At 43.0% G+C, this 12,006-nt stretch overlaps 1 protein-coding gene across 1 annotated transcript in view; it reads right to left on the bottom strand.

The window, feature by feature from the left end:
- LOC145414384 (uncharacterized) overlaps positions 1-12,006 on the bottom strand; it is a 175,556-nt gene that overhangs the window by 98,445 nt on the left and 65,105 nt on the right. Inside the window, exon 13 of the mRNA XM_080283922.1 lies at positions 5,254-5,449. Within this exon, the coding sequence (XP_080140048.1) occupies positions 5,254-5,449 (196 nt within the window). The remainder of the gene's footprint in view (positions 1-5,253; positions 5,450-12,006) is intronic.

Consider the following 12,006-nt stretch of genomic DNA (forward strand, 5'->3'; position numbering starts at 1 on the left):
GACAGAGGTTGAAGGGAGTCAATAAGAGGAGGAGAGTTAATGAGACAAAAAGCTTTTGACTCCACCCTACTAAGAAGAGCTGTATGTGGGGAGCCTCCCCATATATGAGAGTTGTACTCCACACAGGGGCGGATAATACCCTTGTATAGAGTCAACAATTGTGCAGGGGTAAAGAAGGAACGGAGTTGGCTTAGCACACCTAATCTCTTGGAAGCAATTTTACAAGACATGTAATACAGTAATCACTCCAATATCAGACGTAATAGAGCCATAGGTAGGTCCGGTTATTGGTTTTGTCTGGATATTGGGCCCCAGCTTATGGACTTGTACTTATGGACCCTAACTCAGAGAAACACCTATACAACTCCCTCTGGACATGCATAGCACCTATTTAAGACCCAAATCACACCAATAAGGCACATAAATGACTGAAATAAATGCAAAAGAAACATAAAATGAGGGTTTAGAAGTATGTTCATACATTAATAAACATTCTGGTACTTATGGACCCTAACCTAGCCTAACTCAGAAAAACACATTCCTACTGCACATGCATAGCTACTAACACCCTATTCACACCAATAAAAGACATTAAAGAGTGAAATAACGTAAGTATAGTATGGAAAAAAGTACAGTATGAAACATTCTAGTAAGTATAGTATGGAAAAAAGTACAGTATGAAACATTCTGGCTACTTACAGCAAGTCCCTGGCCACCTCGATGAATAACCGCCTCCTCTTGGACTCTGACAGTAAGAACGATTTCCTGAAGCACTTGCAGTGCACTCTTCCTGAAGTCTTGCACTGAACTTAGTCAATAACACACAGAAGTCCGTTCTCTTCACAGTGTTCACTTTTGTCCAAATAATGCTCCATTGTAACTTAGTGTTGCACTTTAACTTCCCAATTTTTTTTTATTTTCCAAAGCCAAAACAAAGAAGTCTATTTACGTTAAATTTCTTTTCTAATGAGTCTTTTTGCTCAACTTTAAATCCTTAACAAAACACACCGTTTTTTTCACTGCACAACACTCAAAATTCCCATGTGGTCTAGTGGAGAAGTTCTTGCTGTTTATTCACTGTCAGAGTCCGAAAGTATCACTGGCAGGCGACCTAGGGGTGCATCGCTGGGTCGTGGTGATAGCGTACCCACTGCAGAGGACTCTGAAGAAAGCCGCAAACTCACGTCGAGCGGTGACTCCACCGTGGCTGATGTGCTGGGCTGTGGCTCGGAGCATGATGGCCTGTCTTGGGGAGGCAACGGAGTGGAGCCAGGGCTGGGCACAGCGGGGGTCACGGGCCTGAAAAAACTGTCAATGGTTGATGACGCAATGACCGACGATTCTGATGATTGATGATGCGCTGCCTGAAAGCACGCACTTCCTCCACGAGTCCCAAGGGCCCCATCCCCCTGTCACAGTCCGGGTGTTCCAGGTAGTCTAGGATGAACTCTAGATGTTCCCGGAGTGCGCTCAGCTTGGGGATGGCTGAAGCAGTGTCCTGCTGAGAGGAGTCCGCATCATCGTCGCCTTCGTCGTCGGAATCTTCAAGTTCAGTACTGACACCAGCAACCGAAGACGCGATCTCGATATCAGACAATGTCTGATACCCAAGATCGCCCTCGTTGTCATCCAACCACTCACGAACATCGTCCACATCAACATCGTCGCCGTGCGTACGTAGCCGTGCATGGAAGTCATCCATGTCAGAGCCCAGAAAATCGTACTCCACATCCGTTCCAAGAAGCAGACGAGACCAACCATTTTCAAGAGTTTTCACAGGGACTTCCATGCACTAGCCCAGTTGTACAGCGCAGACTTGATGTTGTAGCAGTGAAGGTTTTCCAAAGTCCGCTTGCCTCGTGTGTCCCGTCCCTCCCTGCGCTCGTCCTCGTCCTCGAGAATAACCATCACCTCGTCCAGGATCTTCCGACGGTATAGGCGCTTTGTTGCCACGATCACTCCTTGGTCCATTGGTTGAATGAGAGCAGTCATATTAGGTGGCAGAAACATGCACCTAATACGGCCATTTTCAGCAACCAAGTCCTTGTCGCACAGGTGGGCAGGTGCATTGTCGAGTAGAAGGAGAGCCTTTACCTGGTCGCGCGGGATTCCCAGTGTCTTCGTCTGGTAATGGATGACCTCATTGATGAAGTGATGGTGAAACCAGTCTTTGAAGATCACAGCTGTGAACCATGCTTTCAAAGAATGGTACCAGACGACAGGAAGGACATCCATCACCCCACGAAGGCACCAAGGCTGCTTTGCACGGCCAACAACAACGGGCTTAAGCCGGTGCATGCCGTTAGCACTGGCACAACACAAGGCAGATATCCGTTCCTTGGAAAGCTTGCGGCCAGGTACACGCTTCTCCGTCTCCTCGGCTAGAGTGTTCGTTGGCAGCGAGCGATAGAATAGGCCAGTTTCGTCAGTGTTGTAGACTTGACCGAGAGTTAGGCCCTCCCTGTCGATCAAGCCTTTCACCTTGTCCCGAAACTCATCAACTCCATCCTCGTTAGCGTCCAATGCTTCGCCATGTGCTTTACAGTTGGTAAGGCCATGTCGCAACTTGAACGCGAAGAGCCAACCCTCGGATGCCTTGAAGTCTAGGGCGTCGTGAAGCCTTGCGAACTTCTCAGCAGCAGCCTTCAGCTCCGTTCCACGTACCATCACACCAGCTGCACATTGCTGTCAATACCAAATCAACGTGGATTGGTCGATTTCTGCAAACTTGGGGGTAAACATAACCTTCCTTTCCATGTTGCGTTTGCTTCTCGACAAGAAGTCAGCCGTGTACTGCATGAGTTTGTCTCGGGAACGTTTGATATCGAACAAAGTCGACCGGGCCAGGTTGTACTCGTGGAGAATGCGGGAAGAAGACCAACCCGCATCAACTTTCTCCAGTATCTCCCTCTTCTTTTCCAGAGTCAACACCACTCTCTTCCTTTTCTCAGGTGGCGGGGCCATCATCACACACACTAAGAGGAGGCCCGGGAGCAGCAGGAGGCCCTGCAGCAGGTAGGGCACCACCACAAAAGCGATCACGTGGGCAGCCATTACGAGGAGCGTACACTCGCAGTGAGAGACAGGCGGGAAGTGGGGAGGATGCAGCGGCGCTCTATCAGACGTCGGAGGAATGACGTGCCAAAACAATGCTCTTCCGCGGCACGCACGGCAAGTTCAAATTACGAACGGGAAAAAAATTGTGTTTTTTATTTTTTTGGGTTTTCGGACCATTTTGGGAATGTTGGATCCCAGGACGATTAGGTCCGGGTAGTGGGGATGTTCGGTTATTGGGCGTCCGGATATTAGAGTGATTACTGTATGATTTTTCCAAGATAAGTCCCGAGTAAATGAAACCCCAAGCATGTTCAAGGATGATGCAGGATTAGGATGAATATTATTAAACATTAGTGAGTATACCTGTGGAAGATTTTGTTGGGTTGATATGTGTAAAAACTGAGTCTTTGATGCATTAAAAACAACAAGATTATTTTTACCCCAGTCAGAGATACGAGCCAAGTCAGACATTAGGTGTGCCATAGCCTCATCCCTTGTTTGCTGAAGTAACTGCTGAGATGGACGTTGCAGGAACCGAATGGAAAGGTGAGGGGTAGAGTCATCAACATATGAGTGGATAGGGTTAGATGTACAGCTTAGAAGGTCATTGATGAATAAAACGAAGAGAGTTGGTGATAGGACAGAGCCCTGAGGAACACCACTGTTGATAGATCTAGGAGAACAACGATGGCCATCTACAACAGCGGCTATAGAACGACCAGAAAGGAAGCTAGAGATGAAGGCAGAGATAGAAGGATAGAAATCGTAAGAGGGCAGTTTGGAAATTAAAGATTTATGCCAGACTCGATCGAAAGCCTTTGAGATGTCAAGCGCAATGGCAGAGCTTTCACCAAAGTCCCGAAAGGAGGATGACCTGCAGTCTGAAAGGTAGGTGAGAAGATCATCAGTGGAGCGTCCCTGACGGAACCCATACCGATGATCAGAAAGGAGGCTGTGATAGGAAAGATACTTTAAAATTTTTCTATTAAGAATTGACTCGAAAACTTTTGAGATACAGGATGTTAAGGCAACTAGATGATAGTTAGAGGGTTGGGAATGATCACCCTTCTTTGGGACTGGCTGAATGAGAGCAAACTTCCAGCAAGAAGGAAAGGTACAAGTTGATAGACAATGGCGAAAGAGTTTGCCTAGGAAGGGTGTAAGCACAGAAGCACAGTTCTTGAGAACAAGAGGAAGGACTCCATCAGGCCCATATGCCTTATTAGTATTGAGGTCAGTGATGGCAGAAAATACACCAGCTTAAGAAATCATAATGTCAGCCATGAGGAAGTCAAAGGGGGGAAGTGATGGAGGAACAGCACCGGAATCGTCTATGGTGGAATTGGAGAAGAAAGTCTGAGCGAAGAGATCTGCTTTATCAGTAGAAGAAATAGCTACAAAGCCATCAGAGTAGAAAAGAGGAGGGAAGGATGATGAGGTAAAGTTGTTAGAAAGATTTTTCCATGCTACCTGGAAAACAGATGAAAAACTGAAATGCTGCTGCTTTTGTTGTTCTTATTACTGCTGTTGTGGCTCTAAGCTCATGTGAACATGAGACTGGTGGACTGCAGGTTGAAGCTATCCATCTCTTGTGGTCCACTGTCCTTATTTTAGGGGACAGGGAGGGTGATGATACCACACAGCGTGGTTATACGGGTGCTACTAGAAGAATGTATCCCTTCAGTACCTAAATAATAATGACAAGAGAATACAACTAAATAATAATAATAATAATATCCAAATGACACCTGGTGGTCTACTGGGTTGAGGTGTTCCAATCAGATGGGGCCCATAAGGGTTGACATCTGATGAATGGCTGGAGTTTACTATTCACTTAGTACCATTGACGGGCAAGTGAAGCTAGTCATCTTTGAACTTTGCTGGGACTGAGAAGCCTAAATCTGTGCCCCTACACTCCTGATGAGTAAAAAAAAAAAAAAAAAGAGTGGATGGTAGTTAAACAATGAAAAAAAAAAATGCACAGACAAGAACCCTGGACTACTGGCTATGTGTCTGTCAAGTGTGAGGGATGACTTACTGTGTGGGTTCATGATGCTTGCTGTTTGGCTGGAGGTTTTTGATTGCTGTGATGATTATGTGTTTGTGTAGATGCTTGTGGTGTGCTTATGTATATTTGTGTTAAGTGCTCAGTGGAAGTGCTTGTATATATGTTAGTGAGATGCAGTGCATACAAACCTGGAGTACGGCACCAAGTGTTGGCGGCGGTGTCAGTGGTAACAATGATGGGTCGGAACGTCAGGTTAGGGATGTAGTAAGAGTTCTGTACTGCACCAGCCAAGTACCCAACGGACACCTCATTGGCCACGTGTCCACCATCACTGATCATGTCCACCTTCAGCCCAGACAGCTTCCCTTCATCATCAAAGCCAACCTGATAATCAATTAATAAAAGGATGTTCTTAAGAAACGGAATCTAAAGAAATGGAATCTAAAGGTGAATGTAGGGAAGAGTAAAGTTATGGTCTGTGAGGTTGGATGATGAGGAAATGGAAAATGTGAGTACATTTAAGTACTTCGGGAATGTAATGAGAGGGATGGAAGTTTGGAGGGTAAAGTGCTTGAATGGGTATAACAAGGAAGAGAGGTTGCTGGTTCCTTGAAAGCAGTGATAAGAAACAGGGAAGTGAGCATGGAAGTGAAAAAGTTACTTCATGACAGTATTGTGATACCAACTCTAATGTATGGAAGTGAAGCTTGGACGTTGTTGGAGGGACAAAAGTCAAGAGTGAGAGCAGTGGAAATGAATTATTTGAGAGGAGCCTGTGGAATCACATGGAGAGACAGTTTGACAAATGAGGATGTAAAGGAGCATTGTGGTGTGGATGTGGATGTGATAGGAAGTTTCAGGAGAAATACACTGAGGTGGTTTGGCCATGTGGAGAGGATGGAGAGTGTGAGACTGACGAGGAGAGTGTATGTGAGGGAGGTGAAAGGGGAGAGAGGGAGGGGGAGGCCAAGGATGAGATGGAGGGATGGAGTGGAGAGATATACGAGAGAGGGGGGTGTGAGTTGGGAACAAGGCAGTGAGATGGCGGGGGACAGGGCGATGTGGAGGCGATTTGTTTGTAAAAACCCCGTATGGGATTAAGCTGTCTGGCAATAGATAGATAGATAGATGTTCATTTGAATGGATGTCCAATTCCAAAGAGTACATTACAGTACTAATATGAGCTATACTTTCCTAATGGACGAAAAATTATGGAAACTGGATTTTGTGAGTGAGAACTATGAGAATGTGGATGTGACTGCCTCTTTGTCTGATAGAGTAAAAACGGCTATGGCGAGATGTCCTGAGGGGGGTCTTGCAGTTTTATACAAGCAAGTCAATAGAGTCTTCATTAATCAGATATTTCTACATGAGAATTTTATTACTGCATTTTTGATAATGATGATAATGAACTGAGACTCTTACTTGTGAATGTCTACCTCAATAGTGATATATGGGAGAGCCACACATTACAACCATACAGGCATATGCCAGTTTAACAATGCAATTGGTTAGTATAAACCCATTGTTAGGTGAGGTATCGTATATCAGGGTAGTAAAGTAAGAGAAGAAGTTTTTCAGCCATGGGTTTCCCCCAGCCAAGTCCAAAACCCATCCAAATGAGCCCCAAAACAAGTTTAAAACCAATCTAAATGGCCTAACAGTTGTAAAAGAGGCTAAACTAAGCCTAATAACTGTAAATAAGTCACTAAAACTAACAAATAAAATCTGAAAATTGTCAAACATGTCTGGAAAAAATCTAGCTTAGTAATCTGTACCCCAAAATGACAATGTTCACCCCACCTATAGCTAAAACACATTAATCTTAAGTCTAAAAACTGTTTATAAATCAACCTAAACACACAATTTTAGTCTAAATATCATCAAATCATTAAAAAAAATCAAAACCCATCATTAAACCGGGGTTTGGCCATCGTTAGACAGAGTGTGGTGGTATTTCTACCCCCATTGTTATGCAGGGGCATCGCATCTAGGGGTATCGTATACTGAGGTACACCTGTACTACGAGATGCTTGCTGCTCTTGAAGGAATTATAAATGACATGGAATCTGACAACAAATATTTATTGAAGACTTTAATGCAGATCCTCACTCAGGACAGGCATGGCATAGTCTCTTGACGTTTATGCAGGAAAATCAATTACGATGTTTTGATGTCGAGAAATTAGAGAGGTGTACTTGCACATTTATAAGCTGCAGTATCACTTATAGTAGATGGTTAGATCACTTGGTTGGGAGGGACCATTATGCGATGAATATCTCTGAATTTCATTTATTAGCCTATATGACATGATGGGGTCAGATCAACTGCTGACGATATTTACACTCTCAATAACTGGTAAATTTGCAAATATTACACCTAATGTACATGAAGCCCCAAATACAATAAACTGGCCTGATGAAATAAATGAAATGCGTAGATGAGCTGATGATGACTTGAGTAAGCTTCATGATCTTCCCACTCGTGCGTGTGAAGGTGCACTGTAGCGATAACTCTAACCTTAATGGTATTGATCTTTTATATAACAGCATTGGTTCTGTTCTTGCAAAAGCATCACAGGAGTACACATGAACAACTGTACAGATAAATAAGTATGAGGTTATTCCCAGATGGAACAGACGCGTTAAGTGCCTGCATTCAGCAGCCAGAGGGAAATATCTACAGTGGTTAGCAACAAGAAAAAAAAGTAGGGACTGTTGAACATAATAAAATGATACCTTCTAGGAAGGATTTCAAAAAGGCTTTGAATGACTGTAAGAGGGATGAGCAGAGTGAAGTATATGAGAGCATTATGGTAAAGTTTAGAAACAAAATGACAGTTGTGGTGTGAAGTGCAGAGAAAACAGGGGAAAATGAAAGCCACGAATATCAATGATGGTAAACAGTGTTACAATGACATGGTAAAAATATTTCATAAGCAGTTTTTGATGATATGGAAGCAAAATTTGATTTTATGAATAACCTTTTTGTGGTAGGTGGGGGCGCTCACCGTCCACTCACTCGATGTAGTGCTGCTCTTGGGTGTCTGCCCTTTCCTCTCCTCCATCCTTCTTTCCTTCCATCCTCTTCCGTCTTTCTTCCCTTCACTCTTTCCTCATCCCTCTGCCTACAGGTGACTTTAGACTCCCCCTTCTGTCTTTCTTTCCTTCATCCATTCCTCTTCCTTCTGCCTGTGGGTGACTCTACACTAAGTGACAAGCCAAATGGTTTCCTGTACACCAGGAAACTATTTACTATGCTGGGTGGTAACCATATAACCAAATTTTGGTGCCCAGTGGTTTAGTGGGTAATTATGGCACTCCAATCGGATTGAGCTGGTGAAGGTTTATATCCAAGGGGTGGTTGGGGTTTATTGATCACGTAATGCCACTCTGAGATGAGTGAGGCTGGTCACTCTCATCTTAAATGTCATGACCAACTTGCCTAGCCCCGGGCTCCTACGCTCCTCATGGGGCAATGTAGGATTGGATGATAAATGAATGAATGATAACTTTAAAGAGAAATGGGAAAACGGAAGAAAAATGTTTATTCGAGTGTCGTCAGTGTTGCTGAGGAGGACCATAGCGCATCTGAACCCCAGGGTGGGACATGACAGGGTCCACTCCTTGTTTTTAAGGAGTGCCTCAAAAGAATTTTTGATTTATTTGTCTCGTTTTTATAATGCTTGTTTTCCTCAATGCTACTTAACAGTCACTTTTAAAAGGTATAGTAACTCCAAGTGTTAAGAACAGTAAAGGTATTGTAACACGTAATGTAACAGACTCTAATAATTATAGGCCTGTAATGCAGTCATCCTGTATTTTAAAAATATTTGAGATGATAATACTGGATCTTTTAGAAGGAAAAGTTTTTCCCATGTACAAGACAGTTTGGCTTTCAAACAAGGTATGTCCACGACAGATGCTTGTTTCTTGATTGAAGAGAACGAATAAGTACAGCAGCAAGGGTGATAATGGCATTATAACTTTTATTGACCTCTCTAAGGCATATGATTCGGTTAACCATTTTTTTTTTTTTTTTAGAGATGAGATTCCAACAGATACTGTATACATAGTTATGCACTATTTAAGAAACCATATGGCCGGTATTAAAGGGAAGGAGGCGCAGGGTGCACTTTGTTATGTGCAGCAGGGGGGGTTAGACAAAGTGGTGCTCTATCTCCCTTTTTATTTAAACTCTATATAGACAGTGGGGGGCGCGGTAGCACAGTGGTAGCGCGCTGGACTCGTAATCGGGGGCTTGCGAGTTCAAGCCTCGCCCGGGCTGCCGTGCCGGGAGTGGTAGCTCGCTCCTGTAACCCTAGCGGGGCTATATAGTCCAATACAGGGCTTAGCTCGGGGGAACTCCATTTCTCCCATTTTTCTATATAGACAGTGCTTTATCTGAAATTTCAAGCATAAGCCAAGGGTGCATGACTGGTGCAAGCAAAATCAATATTCTAGATTATGCCGATGATATTGTGTTATGTACTAATTCCATTACAATCACGAATAAGTTGTATACTAAATTTTTATCAATGATAAGTGATATAAAACTTAAAACTAACAAGGATAAAACAAAATGCATGCTCCAAGGGTCAACTCCTCCATGGCTGTGGGTCCAGAATTTTATGTGCACCCAAGACCGAGGCCGGGGCCATTTTCTGAAGTTTCGAAAACTGATTTTTTTTCTTGCCATATTGAAGAGAAAGTTCAGACACAACTAACAGTGCAAATCCCAGCTTCCTAGACCCATTCTGTGGTTTGCAATGGAGCGCAAAAGTTGCAGAAATATTGGCAACAGATATCTGTCGCAGAGAGGTGCTGCCCCATTGCAACATCGCATGTTATTTTTTGGTTTTTACCCCCATAACAATGTGAATTGTGCTAATATGTTGCGCATATATTAGATATGATGATATCAAATGATTTCAGTACATACTATGTTAGGATTGGCTGGAAAAAAAAAAAAAAAAAAAAAAAAAAAAATAGTAATCCCTGTATCTTCCGGACGCCCACTTTCTGGACACCTCACTTACCGGACATTGTTGGCCTGGACCTTAGGAACCCAAAAATGGCCAAAAAAAGAAAAAGATTCCCCCCAAAATCTGAATTTTTTCCCACCCGTAATTTGAAATTGCCGTGCGGCGCCGAACAGCTGGTTTACACAATGGCCCCATCACCCCTTCCTTCCTCCCGCCTCCCCTCTCAGGGTTACCATTTGGTATTTTTCATTACCAAATGTGGGCCAATTTGGTAATGAAAAATTCGTTTGGTAATGAATCAGAATAATGCAATACCAAATGGATTTTTCACATGTATGAAGATACACAGGATGGAGATGATGGATTGTCTGCTCTCTCTGATTAATCTCCTAGCCTACATAGCGTGAAAATAATCAACATCCTGTTAATTATAAGGAGAGTGATTATATGTATTTAGACTTGTGTATATATTTAGTGAAGAATAAATGCTAGCTTTACGAGTTTGGTAATGAAAAGTTAAATTTAGTAATGAAAATTGAGGAGTTCGGTAATATGGCCGTTGTGATCTGGCAACTCTTGTTTCCCTGTCATCAACAGTTACTGTCTAACTTCGATGGTGAGTAGATGCTTATTGAAATGGAAGCCACACATGCTCGTTTTTTGTGAATAAACAGTGAATAAACTGCTAAACCTCGCCACTAGACTACACGGGAATTTACAGTGTTGTGCAGTGTTAAGAAATTAGACCTTACGGTGCAAAGGATCAACTGTGGTGAGCAAATTGGCAGTTGAAACTGCCGTGATGCAGTTAGGAACAATGTGCAGTGTTAAACAATTATAACTCACAGTGCAAAGAATTAAGTGCAGCACAACACTGGAGTACTGTACATGCTTCAAGAGCATTTTCACCACTGCCAAATCCTTAGAAAAGGCGGCCTTAGACGTGCTGTAAGTACCCTGGCTGAGGTACAGTCACTTCTAATTCCTCATTCTTTGGTTCCTTTTCATTTATTTCACACTTTATGTCCATTATTGGTGCGAATGTGGTCTTAAATAGGTTTAAATAGGTGCTATACATGTCCGGCAGGGAGTTATATAGGTGGCTTTCAATGTTAGCCTGGGCTAGGGTCCTTAATTACCAGTCCAGGAGCCAGAGGCCCACTTTCCGGATGGGACCACTTTCCAGACATGCTTTTGGCTCTATTACATCGGAAAGTGGAGGGATTACTGTATTATATTGTATTTTTTTACCTTTTTGATATAAAATATGTTTATGGTAGTGTCGAGCTATTTTTTACGTCATCGTTGTGCCCATGCTTGGAAAATAGAGTGAAAGGGTTGAATTTTCAGTCCTAAATGAGAAAACTGCCCGTCTCCTGAAGCTAGGTTTTCCCATGGGAGATGAAAGTTGAAGGTCAGATCCGATTAGCAATACAGAAGTTGAGTTGCAACTTGCAGCTCCCACACCATGTGCAAGGCTAAAAATAGAATCATAATGTAGTTTCAAAACTATGAAAAAGTCTAATTATTACGAATACAGAGACTAAGCAGAAATAAATAGGTTTACAGAAAGGGGAAAACGTTTTTTTTCCATAATAACACTTTCACCTTTCTCTATCATTTTACCTTGTTATTTTCACAATATATGCTGCTGTCTCGTAAACAGGGTGGTTGTGCGTGTTTTGCAAGGGAGGAAAAAGATGGCATTTTCTGTCTGGGTCAAGATAATGGGTGTAACTATGTGTGTTTAGGCATGGCCACGAGCGAAAAAATCATTCTTCCACTCATCATGGCAGCAGGTGGTGAACTGACAGATGTGTGAGAGGGTGAAGTGAAGGTCAGTCTAATGTCCCAGATGTTTGTTCACTTTCAGAAAGTTTTCACAGTTTTCTACAAGTTGCACTGCATCGAATGATCCAAACCAATACAACAAACCTGAGCAAATAGGTAAAGACAC

The sequence above is a fragment of the Coenobita brevimanus genome, chromosome 99, assembly GCF_032717465.1.
Source record: "Coenobita brevimanus isolate Jiangsu-jjx chromosome 99, ASM3271746v2, whole genome shotgun sequence".
NCBI lineage: Eukaryota > Metazoa > Arthropoda > Malacostraca > Decapoda > Coenobitidae > Coenobita > Coenobita brevimanus.